Below are 13511 nucleotides of genomic sequence, written 5' to 3' on the forward strand. Positions count from 1 at the left end.
AGTACTCAAACCTCAGTTCTACAAAAACGATAACTATGAGAGTGTTGTGTTCTTCACTCCTAAGTTGAGTCACAGTTCCCAAAGTACCTAACTATTTTTGAGACAGAGGGAGTAATTTGTTTGTAATTTATATCATATGGCTTGAGTGACTGTTTTTACTATCTTTACTTGTTTTATTGTGAGGGTTTTGAGTGATTGTTGGTCCAATCAGTGGATGTTTAAGCCGGGGACTGCTGAGAGAACTTATAGTGAAGTTGGCAATTGTTCGAGTGTGAGACAGTTCAGTGTGTATCCTTTAAACAATCATAGTGAAATATTGGGTGAGTTCCCACAACTTCAAGGTTTTTTAACCTTACATAAGAGTTTTTCCTTGTAAAAAAAAGGGTTAATTATAGTGACAACCCTTGAGGTTTGCTCTATTGACAGTCAAATGAAAATTAGTCTCTTTTCGAACAATGACATCCCCTGTCAAATTTTGTATCCAAACAAACCCTTAAAATATGTAAAATGTTTACTTTACCCTTGAATATCTTATCAAATTTTAATATAAAATATATAAAACATTAATTGACCAAAATGCCTTAAATGAGAAAATTCAATATTAATACTATTTTTTACTTTTTATTTTTTTCTCACCTCTCCCGTCTTCCCAAGGACGATCTAGATCCATGTCTTCTTCCACATCATGCGAGTAGGGCAAAGCTCCAATGAAGATTCTAACGACAAAGATCCAACAAAAGGCTCCGGCGACAACCAAATTGACATGACTGCGACAATGGTTGCCGTGACAACAGTAAAGCACAATTCCGATGACAAAGTATTAGATTCCGGCGACGATGTAGCAGTGAAAACACTCCGATGACGATGACGGTTGATGAGGACAAAAGCTTGGGAAGATTCGGGTAACGATAATCGTAGATTCCGGCGAGATTGTTGGCGATGGGTGTTGTTGTTGATTGGTTCAAATCATGCGGCTATGGTTTGGGTTCGTGAATGGGTCTTGCAACTTAGGTATGGTAAGAGTGAATTTGCTGGGTGCGAGACCATAGTCTCTGTTACCTTTTCCCTAACCTTTGGATTGTGAGAAATCCTCTGCAAATCTCATTGGTGACTCTTCTCTAACCTTAATTTCACTTCAACGTTATGCTGATATTTTGGGAAATGTCTGACAACAACAAGGGAATCAGTTTAATTAGCGTGTGTAAATATTGTATTTGTACTTTATATGTAGAATGATTTTTGGTTTATTATTTTAATTTTTTTCTCAACTTTTGTTTCTGTATTTTGCAATTAAATTCTGGCTTGCTTCATTGTTTGAAGCTTGACGTTTCATATAGTCAATATTGCATATATATATATATATATATATATATATATATATATTATATAAACATACCCACACGTATATCCATATATATATATATATATATATGGAAAGAGAGTCCTTAGAGAGAGACATCTCCATTAATGCTCTTACATACTGAATCTCCATTGATGCTGAACTCACACCCACCCATACACACACACGATATATATATATATAATTACTTTGGGGTGATGTGTTGGGAATTTGAGAAGACAGTGAGAGGGGATTAAAATTGGTGAGAAGGACATTTAAGTCATTTCATAATTCAAAGCTTGTTGTTGACAAGTCAAAGGGCATATAGGTCAATTCATCATATATATGATGCGGCAGGTGATGTTTGGGGGTCTTTGTTAACTTTATTTAAATTGAGGGGGTGTCATTGTTAAAAAAGAAACTAATTTTCATCTGACTGTCAATATAGCAAATCTCAGGAAGTGTGAGTGTAATTAACCTTAAAAAAAACTATGTCAAGTGTGGTTTGTAACTATGGACTTTTATCAAACACTTTACTGATATTAGGGTTTCAAGGGTTTAGGTATACCTACAACAATCTGTGTTGCTTCTTAAGGTCAATAAATAGTGTGACTCTGATTGAAGGAAAGAAATCTACTTAAACCAATTCCCCCCCTCCCCTCTTGGTATAACAAATTTGATCAGTGGGGGAGACTAAAAGTTGGTTCTCTTTTACATGATTTGGTCCAATTGTTTGATAGATATATTTCTTGCTATACATTTTGAACCTTTTTTTGAACATATGTGTAATAAATAGCAATACGGTGCCCCATTCCATTTCTCTCCAAATATTACACCCTCGTGTCACTCTCTTTTCCATCGTTTGTTTGTTTGTTTTTTGAATATTCAAGTGGCTTCTGGCACACCTACACTAGTGCTTAAGGGTTGTGGTTGCCATTGACAGCTTTCTAAAAGGAAATCTGGGTTAAGGTTTCTCTCTCTAACTCTCCAAAGAAAATGGTCATGATGCAACGTCTCATTTGTGATAATCATCAGAAAATCTCTTCACAATGTTTATTATTTTCTATATGTATTTATAAAGTATTGATCTCTTACTCGTGATGAATAAGAAACTTTCTTATGATAACCGTTGATATCATTTCAGTGTAAAAATTATAATTACTAAAAAAAACATAACAACCATATTCAACGATCACAATGTGTGTGGTGCAGATAAAATTCTTGCTTACTATTGAGCAAAAGTATCACTTCTGTTTTTACCTAAAAAAAAAGAAAAAGTATCACTTCTGTTGTACTCCCTCCGTCCCTTTTTAAAAGTCCATTTTTCTCTTTTTACATGTTCTAAATTAGTTGTCCTCTTTAAAAAGTCAAAATATATTTTCTTTATATTTCCATTATTGTCCTTTATCCTTTTAAAAAAATTCAAACTTTGTAACTATATATATTTAAATTAAAAATGATAATTTGGTAATTTTAAAAAGGGACAATGCATTAATTGCATGTCCCCTTAAAAAGTTATAAAATAAAAAATAGACAACTAATAAGAGACGGAGGTAATATATATATATATATATATATATATATAATGATGCATACTAAGCGAGTCCAAACAAGGTGGGGATAGGTTGGATGCATTGTTTAAATGCGGATGTAATGAGAAAATAAAACCCATTCCCTGGATAAAGAATGGAGTAATGACAAGGATTCTTTCCCATCAAATATCTCTCAATTTTGTGGTCCAAATCCAATCCAGTTTCATCTTAATTTTATCATTTACAAATTTAATTCCAACTTTCAACATGAAATTTAAGGAGTGGTTGACACGAATAAATCTAAACCACTAAACTGTTTGAGGAAAGAGATTAGGTTGGACAGCATCCATTTCTTTACTCAACGAGTCATGCTATGATTTTGGAAAATTTGTTTTTTTTTTTTTTTTTTTTTTTTTCAAAGAAGACTTAAACCTAAGTAGAAGGTGAGGTGGTACCACTAAATAGACTAAAATCCTGTCATACAAAATAATATCATGCAATGTTTTTAGTGATTTACCTAACAAAAATTATTATGATATTAAACATATATCGTTTCTCAAAACAAATTTTTTTTTTCGAATATACTTTTGATTTTTATCAAAAATACTTTGACAATAAAAATAATTATTTTATTATTAATTAAAAATATAACGTCTAATAATCAGAGACGTAAATGTGTTTTAATAATCAGATAAATAAGCTTTGTCAGCTCCACGCGTCTAAAACTTGTGTAATTCAATCAATGTAGCCGAATCCTTTTAAGATAAGTATGTTTCTTATTTTATCTACATTCAATTCAAACCGCAGATAGAAAATTAGAACATAAACTATACTCTATATATGGCAAATCAAATTTATGACTGGTGAGACCGCGACGCCGCGTCTCAGTCCATTTCTCACAAAATTTTCCCCAGAAACAAACAAACAAACCATCCCTCCTGCCCTTTCACAGCTCTGTAACATTGTAAATAAAAATTAAACCCTCTCCAATCAATAGATCGATATTATTTATCTATCCGTTTGCCTCGATTTTAGCAATTTTCAAATTCCCATTTTTTTAAAAAAATTTCTTGGATCTTTAGGGCTAGGGTTTTCAGATTTTCTCGGGAAAAATATGATGAGAAGACGGCAAGATCAACACTCTAGGGTTTTCTACGAGCTATCAGCTCTGGTTCTCGACATCCTCCGATCTCCTCCTACGCCGAATTCGTTTACCGATCACTCACCGGCGATGCCAACTAGGCCGCCGGCGTCGGCGAAAGCTCAGATCTCGCCGGCGGGGTTCGCGTCGTTGCTTTTGGGGATTTCGATGGCTTTGATGCTATGTGGGTCTGTTACGTTCTTAATTGGGTTCTTGTTGATGCCTTGGGTTCTTGGATTGGTGATGGTTTTCTATGTGGTTGGGATTGTCTCGAGCTTGTCGATGTTGGGACGAGCTATTCTTTGTCAAACCACGTACCCGTCCTCGCCGCGGAAGGAGGTTCCAGGTAAAAAATCAGTAAATTTCAGTTGCGGTTGATCAAATAAATGATATTTCTATCATAAATGTCTGTTGATCACCGTGTAGTTGTTCATTTTGTTAATAATGATCATTATGTTGATTTCATAATTAATTTAGATGCAATGATCAAAATAAGTTACTGGTTTCTTGCTATCTTAATTAATTAATTTATTTTTATTTATTTATTTTTTTAATAATTAGAATTTTTTATGAAATTTTCAGCCTATTAATTTGTATTTATGTTTGTTTGTGTTGGTAATTAATCTCTATGGTTGTTTGGTTGTAGATGCATGTAGAAAAGTGAATATATTTTTGAAATTGTCTCAATCTGGTGTTCGGTTATGCAAGAGAGAAAAGGAAATGATATTGTAGTAATTCCTCTGTGTTCTGCTTTCAAACTCTAGTTGGAATGGGAAAGGAAGCAATTGTTTGATAAATAGTTCTCTTCTAATTTCCGTCCTCTTCTATTTTCTTATTCCATTTCCAAAATAATAATAATAATGATAATAAACAAAATAAAGCAAATAATTGACTCTTATAGATATTTGGGTGTACGTTCACACATTAAGCAGCTATTTATCAGACCAAATATAATCAAATTTGGCTTCTAGAATATCTTAATCTACCTTAGAATTAAATTATCTGCCCATTGGGTAAATGTGGTGACAGTTTTTATCCGCTCAATTGCTAGCACCTACCACTTTCAAATGGAGAGTCCTGGTATGGGACACTGCTGTTTGTCTCGTGCTTGTCAAAAATTATATATGATGGTTTTATAGAAAAGTTGTGCAAATAGTATTTGAATGCTGAAGTTAACTTGAAATAGTGGTTTTGAGCATGCAAATTTATGGTCTGAGATCTATTTGAGGCTTTATAATGTTATTTATTTTTTTATGACATACCTTGTATTAGAATCATTTAATTAGCTATAATTGTTGCATTTATGTGAGGACAATATTTTTATCTTCCAACTCTTTTGATTAGGCCTGGCATGGTAAGATATTAGTTGTCAAGGTTAAGTACTAAAGATGCCAGACCTACTAAAGGCTCTTGAATAGTTAATCTTTGTTTGGTGTTATTAAATTGCATTTCATAACAAAATGTTACCAGGAGATACCTCATTGAGGAAATTGGTTTTACATGGCACATATAGGATATATATTTTTTTATTTTTAACCTGGCACATATAGGATGAAGGTGAGGCAAATAAGGATATATTCAGTAAATGTGAAGGTAATACCGAACATCCCACATGACACTCCAGTTTTGGCATTTACGTAAGAAGCAAAAAGATGTGTACCATGAGACAAAATTTGAGAAATTTAAAGGTTTAAATGAGCTCTTAAAATGTTGTGATTGCAAGTTGACTGATGTTGCTTGATATTTGTAGTTGCTTTATTATTTAGATAAATGGACCCATTGCATATTTGCTACATGAAGTTTAATTATCTTGTCTTTGCTGTTAAATGTAAAATTATCTAGTTGTTTGTTATGAAACTTCAAGTTTATTTATTTATTTAATTTTTTTTTGTTCATAAGTTCAAGTTTTTTATTTTAGTACAAGTAGGCACGCTTATTTGTTGTTAGGAAGATCTAGCTCCATTACACCTACATGAATCGAGCTTTAGTTAGGCGTATCAAGCATGGCCCAAGCTTGAATAGTTCTACTTAGGTTTTAGTCCAGTTTGAACTTTGAACCTCAACATGGTTTTGTGCCTAGACTTGGTCAATTTAGTCTATTACTCGACTTGTTACACCTCCAATCTTGGCAAGAGCCTGTCATAGGAGCCCATGAATCCAACTTAGCTTTCCCACTTTTGAAATTACAGGCAGATCGGGTACTGCCTTGAATCTCTTGAAGTGGTTATGAACTTATGAGATCACCTTCTCTGTCAGATTTGCTTTGCTTAATACAAGACTAGTAGTTGTTAATTGAATTGGTTAATTATGGAGAGTGTAGTATCTGATGCCCCTCTCTCTCTCTCTCTCTCTCTCTCTCTCTCTCTCTCTCTCTCTCTCTTAAAGGTTATTAAACTAATTTTCTTTTTCTTTTATGCATTATTCAATGTGTTCTTTTTCTGTGCAAGGACTTGCTCTTAACTCCTCTATAATGATTTTCCTATCGCGCAGCTTGGAAACTTCTGTGAGAGTGGCGGCTGAATATGTGATGGAGGATTGAGCAGCGCCAATGTTCTTATCATCAGTGCTGCTTCTAGCAATGTACAACAAGAAGGAATTGGTGGAGGAACTGTGGATAACTTTTTTTCAAAGACAAAACTGAAACATGTGGATATGGTTTCTTTGTTAAGTAGAATAGTGAATTGTTGGAGGTAAGAATTTATGACTTTTTTTTTTTTTTTGATAAGTTGAAATTAATGTCTTTGTTAGTTATTATGTTAAGAAAAATACTGATTTCTATTTCTTTTTATATATTTTTCTTCTCTATGTTATTAGTTTGTGCTTTTGGAAGTGTAGATTTCAACCATCAGGGATTTACATTGTTTGAGAATGGAGTAAAAGAGGCTAATTAGAAGGAGCATAATATTTTTAGTTCAGGAAATTTTTTTTTTAAAAAATTTATATTTAGTTTGGGGACATAATTTGTTTTTAGCCCCTTAAAAAAATTTAAAAAGTTAAATCACAATGATTCTCTAGCATGTTTCTTCATAAGAAAAATTAGAAATCATTTAGTGATAGTTTAGTCCTTTAATCTAATTTTTTTATATAGAAAAAGGTCTTTTGGCAAATTATTTAGGGATAGTTTAGTCTTTTAATCTAATTTTTTAAGGTCAAAAAGCTCTTTTTACAAAGTCAAATGGTATTTAAGTCACTTTACAAGGTGTCAGAGATATGCAGGTGACTGTTGGGGTGCGAGTGAATGACGGAACAAACATTTGCAATATGAGTGATAGTAATTTTCGAAAGGTATTTTAATGTGATATTTGGCCAAACCTGAAGGTGTGTCAGTAAAATTAACCTAATAAATTAAGGTTGTATTCAGCTTCATGGAATTAGAATTGGAATTTAGAATTTTGGTTCAATTTTGTGAATTATTTTTATCTAATTCTACAAATTTCAATTTCAATTTTGTGAAGGAACATAATATTTTTAGTTCAGGAATTTTTTTTTTTAAAATTTATATTTAGTTTGGGGACATAATTTGTTTTCAGCCCCTTAAAAAAATTTAAAAAGTTGGCTTGAATTAATATGTAATTTAGAAACCTGAGTAAAATCATAATGATTCTCTAGCATGTTTCTTTATAAGAAAAATTAGTTTTGGGCTTAGAACTTTAGTTTAGGCAGAGAAAACCTCACTCAAGTAGCCAGTAGGGCATGAGGATCCACAATTTGCACGTGTGCATGATCACATGTGTGAGGCTTGCGGACTGTTGGATACAGTACAACACAACTGTTGTCCTGCACCTGAGCCAAGCTTGTGTGGAGCAAAGCTGCTTCTATAACTCATCCTGTCACCTCTATCTTGTATACTTTTGAATATGCTCCCTCTATCCCAAAAAATATTCACGGTTTCCTATAAGGGAACATTAACCGTGAACATTTTTTGAGACAGAGGGAGTAGTTTGCAAGGCAAGGCATGCCAGGATCCAAAGTTAACTGCCAAATAGGGATGGCAATTTGCCCCACGGGGGCTGGTACCCGCCCTGCCCCATTATAAACTGGTTTTGAGGAACTGTTTAAGGGATTTGGGCGGGGACAGGTTTTATGGGAAAAAAGCTCGTGCGGTTTTGTTGCGAGGCAGGGGGAGGGTCACCTTCCCTCGCTCATTGAGGTTTAATTTTATTAAATTACCCTCATGTAGTGTAGGTATAAAAGAATAGGAACCCTAACATTTCTAAACCCTTAATCTACTATTGATAATGTGCTTTTTATGTGGGTTTTATAGTTGTATAGTTATGTTTGGGAAGAAACAAATTAGAAAGTAGGGAAAAACAGTTGGGAGTAAACGGGGCTGGGTGGGTGCCCGCGGGGTGAAAAAACATAAATGGGCAAGGATGGGGTGGCAGGGCACCCCTTTTAGGCGGTTGTGCACAGGGGGTGGGGTTTTTTAAACGGGGGCGGGGGCGGGCACACCCACCGCCCCCGTTGCCATTCCTACTACCAAACTCTCTCCAAGTTGCTCCAATTTGTCTCGAGTTAAAAATTCTTTTGTTGTTGAAACTTATATTGCGTTTGGGAGCATTAAATCGGCGCATCGGATTTAAAATTAAAGGAAATTTAGTTCAAATTTTTAACTAAAATTATGCAATTTCAAATTTAAGGCACCAATTCAGTGCTCTCAAATATAGCGTTTTTTTTTTTTTTTTTTTAATCTTAGCATTGAGCATTAGTCCGAATAGTATAATCTCTTCAAAAGGAAAGATCCGAGTGTTCCACAATTTGTGAATGTGCGCGTGTTCCGTGAGAGAGATTCAAATTGTGCCAACTTAGAACTTTTAACTTAAAAGTACATTATGTAATATTTTTCCAGAAATTTGAACATATTTCGGTACTACATAGTGTTGGTCAATCACAATTCGACACACAAACAAAATTTTGGCTATGTTATTGTCCAGGACCATATAATTTTGCTTGTGTGCCAAGTTTTGATTGTCCGGAACCATGTAGTGTTGAATTATGTAATAATGCCGAGTTGTAATTATCCGTAGTATTGAAATATGTAATAATTTCCCATATTATTCAGCTTACAATTACAATTAGGTGTCAGAAGAAAGCATTTACTGATGTCAAAGATATTTTGGGGTTTGCCTGATTTACTGGTTGGTGTTGAATTGCTGGGTTTTATTAAATTTGAAATTTATGCGTTTTGTTACCAGATTCTGTTCTGTTATGCAACTTAGAAATAGCAGTATGAGTTTCATGATTCAGGACTATGTGGTTCCGACCAATTACAAGGTTACCTAACAACCTTGATTGACCGGGACATATAATTCTAGATCGTGTAATAATTTGTCTCGGAAATAAAGGTAGATATGTTATTATTCCCATGAATTATGGCTCTCACTTTGTACTCAATCTACTGCTGTAGTCCTTTTCCCTTCGGTTGGTAAATTTCTGAGTTGATTGCTTGGGGGCTTATGATCGTAAAACTTTGTAATACTGCTCCAACCACTCGACTGGGGGTGGGGTCGTGTGGATTAGCCGGGCATAGCTCCGGACACTCCAATTATCTAAAAAAAAAAAAAAAACTCAAGTTTCCCCACTTGTTCTTACGGAGACTCAAAACCTCACCATCTCTTTTGAGAGGTGGTTGAAATACCAATAGTGTACAACCTTTGATGATGAGTAAAAAGGAGGAATTGACATCATATTTCATAACAAAGAGACCGAATGAGAAAAACTTTATATTATTTTACCAATATAACTCGTTATATGTTTTTTGAATTTTTTTACAAAGGATGTTAATCACTTTATTTTAAATGAAGTGTTTTTTGTCATTCTATTTCACCTGCATTCAATTTTGAAAAGAATGAAATCGGGTGAATTAATTAGGGAAGATGTGGGTGAATTAATGAGGGATCCGAATTCCTCACTTAAATTACAGTAACTTGCATTATTAAATTTTGAAAACCTAAAACTCAAAAAAAAAAAAAAAAAAAATATGAGCTCAATTTTTTTACCACTTATAAATTTAAACACTTCAAATTCAATATTTAATTTTTTTCACTACTTAATTGTCAGTTCAACACAGAGTGTCATTAAATGGCTACTCAGCAACACTAAATTTTTTTCATACAAGATAAGATAAGAAATTAAGAATCCACCTTACTGTAAAAGAAAAATAGATTCAAAAATGAAAGAAAAAGAAAAAGAGGAAATTACAATATAGCCCACAAATCTAAAATCTTGTAGGAGTTGTTCACTCACAGAGATAAAAGACGAGATATACATATAGACTAATTAAGAAAGTAGTAGTGTAGGTAGTTTAATTAGCCAGCATATATGTGAACGCCTATAACGATGAGGAAGACGGTGAGGAGACCGAAATAGATGATGGTATGGACGAAAATGGACTTACCGCTTGTCTGCATATTAGCAAGCTCGAACACTCTGTTGTTCCCAAGGAACTGAAACAACAGTCCCGGCATGAGCAACACGAACACCACCACCACAATCACCACTGCTACCCAATCTTCCATCTTCCTTAGTTTCTCTCTCCATACGTAACTACTTGTGTGTGTGTATACAAGACATATATATTCTCTCTCTTTACGGGCAGACTGAGGGAATGAAGCAAAGAATACTTGAAAGAGTAGGAAACAGGTGGAAAGAGAGAGTGGAAGTTGACACTGCATTCCGTGGGCGGATGCCAAAGGGTTTCGAAACACGAGCCCGAATCCTCTCTTATAAAATAAATTATGGTTAATTTCATTGAACCTAGATTTGATCATTTTTTACCCCCAAATATCTTTTAAAAATAATTAGTTCATTCTTATTTTTTTTGTAATAGTATCCGTTAAAAATATGTCAAGGACAATTTTATCCCTAATTGTTTAATCTCATTTATTCTCAAATATCATATTACCATTATACCCTTTATTATTACACTCTTACCACCACAACCCATACCAATAAAAACTCTCGAATGGCTTCTTCATCATCCTACACCAAAGCCATATCTCTTTCAAGACACCTCTTTCAAATTCTCATTATTATTTTGGTTCTCACACCTGGTTTATGAGTAATGACCCGACCGGCGAAGTCTCCAGTAAGTCAATGGAAAATTCAATGCGTTACCGGCGAAAGCACGACCCCTTTTCGCGATATCAAGGCATAGTCTTCAACATATTTATTACCAAAAGGGACACCTACCCCACCTTCTGGTCCATCAAAAAGGCACAATTTATCGGTGGATTGAAGTCAAGGAGATTGCGGACTCTGTGCTCTCTCCCTCGCCGTCCCTAAAGGGTCAGTGTTCTAGGTTTCTGGCCCGTCTTCGTCTTCTCCTTCCAGCACCACTTCCACGCCAACATCGAAGCCCGCCTCAAGTACCCCTACTTCAAAATCATCGCCGGCAAACCAGATCTTTACCCGGAGCTCGTTAACTCAACGTTCGTCGAGAGCTTTCACGCGTTGGTAACCATCACAAATCCAACCACAGAAGCCACTGAAAACTCATCACACCTCCATCTACAAATCTCTTCAACGATAAACAACCACCACTGGGAGAACCATCATCCCCACCCCACAACCAGCAGAAAATAGAAACCGGATCCTTACATATCCCTATATCAAAATCAGATTCATGTAGATATACCACATAATCATCTTAAATAGCATGTATCTTTTCTCTTTGAGACCGTCTTAATGTTATTCCTTGTGGTTCTTCTATAACTTCATTGGTGATAGTTTCATTATGGAGTTGTTGATCATTTAATTGTTTTTCGTTGTTATGTAGTTCAACAACTGGAGAAACAATTATTTCTTTAGAAGTTGTGGGTAAAGGGATTTGTACCCTAATTTCTTGAATGATCACATTCTCATTTCTATCACTCCCACTGATTTCACCATTCTCAATGAATCTGGCATTACCGGTTTCAATAATTCTTGTACTATGTGTAGAACAGTAAAACTTATACCCTTTGGATTTTTCTGGGTAACCAATAAAGTACCTACTAACTATTCTAAAATCCAATTTCTTTTCATGTGGATTATAAATCCTAACTTTCGCTGGGCAACCCCAAACATGTAGGTGCCTTAAATTAGGTTTCCTTCCTGTCCATAGTTCAAATAGAGTTTTTGGAACTGCCTTACTAGGAACCCTGTTTAATATATATATAGCAGTTCTAAAAGCATACATCCACAATGATATGGGTAACGAGGAATTACTTAACATACTCCTAACCATTTCCATAAGAGTATGATTACGCTTTTCAGCTACACCATTCTACTGTGGCGTGTCTGGCATAGTGTATTGAGCACAAATGCCACGCTTTTCATGGAGTTTAGCAAACGGTCTAGGGCATTGACCCGTTTCATCATACCTTCCATAATATTCACCACCTCTATATGACCTTACTATTTTCACTTTTTTATTTAGTTGCCTTTCAACCTCATTAAAGTATACTTGAAGAGTATTCGCTGCTTGAGATTTATCATGCAACAAATAGATATATCCATAATGTGAAAAATTATCTATAAAGGTGATAAAATATTTTTCTCCACCAAAAGATGGAACATCAAAAGATCCACAAATGTCTGTATGAATAATTTCAAGAAGCTCTATACTCCTTCTGGCTCCTTTCTTTGTGTGTTTGGTTTGTTTACCTTTAATATAATCCACACACACAATAAATCAGTAAAATCTAGATTCAAAAGAATTTTATCTTTTACTAATCTTTTTAACATTTCACTAGATATATGACCCAATATTTTATGCCACAAGAAAGATGAATTTTCATTAATTGAGTTATGTTTGGTTCCAACATTATGATGCAAGGTCAAAAGTGTTTCAGAAAATAAATCATCAAGCTTTATCTTGTATAAACCATCAACAAGAATACCAGAACCAACAAATTGGGATTTTTTGAACAAACTGAAACATCCATTACCAAATTTAAATGAAAAACCATCAACATCAAGTTTGGACAAAGAAATCAAATTACGGAAAATTGAAGGAACATAAAGAATTTTAAACAAATCTAAATGAAATCCACTATCTAAAACTAAACGAAATGTCCCAATGGCTTTTACTGGAATTTTCTCCCTATTCCCTGTGAACAAGAAATCATCATTTGGATTTGTGGTTTGGGTTGAAAGGAATCCCTGCATCGTATTGGAAATATGAACATTAGAACCTGAATCAACCCACCAAGTATTAGAAGGAACTTCAATTAAATTTGATTCAAAACATACAAAAGCCAAAGACTTACCCTTATTTTCGAACCATTCTTTACGTTTTATGCAATCTTTCTAAAAGTGTCCAGATTTGTTACAAAAATGACACTTATCATTCTTGCGTTCCTTCTTTTGAGTAGCTTGATCAGAATCCTTTATTTGGGGTGTTGCTCGCTTAATGCCTTTTCCAGGCCTTTTCCTAAATTTATTTCTAACTTCTTGAGTCATGAGATGAACATTATGATTATCTTGTTGCTTAAGCATTCCTTCCTCCTGAACTAAC

General features: G+C 34.4%; 2 protein-coding genes across 2 annotated transcripts; one reads left to right on the forward strand and one right to left on the reverse strand.

Moving 5' to 3' along the window:
* The first annotated feature begins 3680 nt into the window (after positions 1-3680).
* On the forward strand, positions 3681-6817 carry LOC132303415 (uncharacterized). Its single transcript, XM_059800654.1, has 2 exons — positions 3681-4358; positions 6503-6817. Exons 1-2 carry the CDS (start codon positions 3986-3988, stop codon positions 6517-6519), a joined length of 390 nt encoding a protein of 129 aa, XP_059656637.1. The 5' UTR covers positions 3681-3985; the 3' UTR covers positions 6520-6817.
* A 3339-nt stretch (positions 6818-10156) lies between these two features.
* On the reverse strand, positions 10157-10717 carry LOC132303416 (uncharacterized). The gene has a single exon (XM_059800655.1). It carries the CDS (start codon positions 10684-10686, stop codon positions 10321-10323), a length of 366 nt encoding a protein of 121 aa, XP_059656638.1. The 5' UTR covers positions 10687-10717; the 3' UTR covers positions 10157-10320.
* Between the last annotated feature and the right edge of the window lie 2794 nt (positions 10718-13511).

This window comes from Cornus florida, unplaced genomic scaffold, assembly GCF_030987335.1.
Source record: "Cornus florida cultivar Cherokee Brave unplaced genomic scaffold, ASM3098733v1 CherokeeBrave_3.0.0_Hap2_Chr04, whole genome shotgun sequence".
Lineage (NCBI taxonomy): Eukaryota > Viridiplantae > Streptophyta > Magnoliopsida > Cornales > Cornaceae > Cornus > Cornus florida.

Coding starts and splice junctions, on each gene's coding strand:
- LOC132303415 (XM_059800654.1), top strand. CDS start 3,986: ATGATGAGAAGACGGCAAGATCAACACTCTAGGGTTTTCTACGAGCTA.
- LOC132303416 (XM_059800655.1), bottom strand. CDS start 10,686: ATGCAGTGTCAACTTCCACTCTCTCTTTCCACCTGTTTCCTACTCTTT.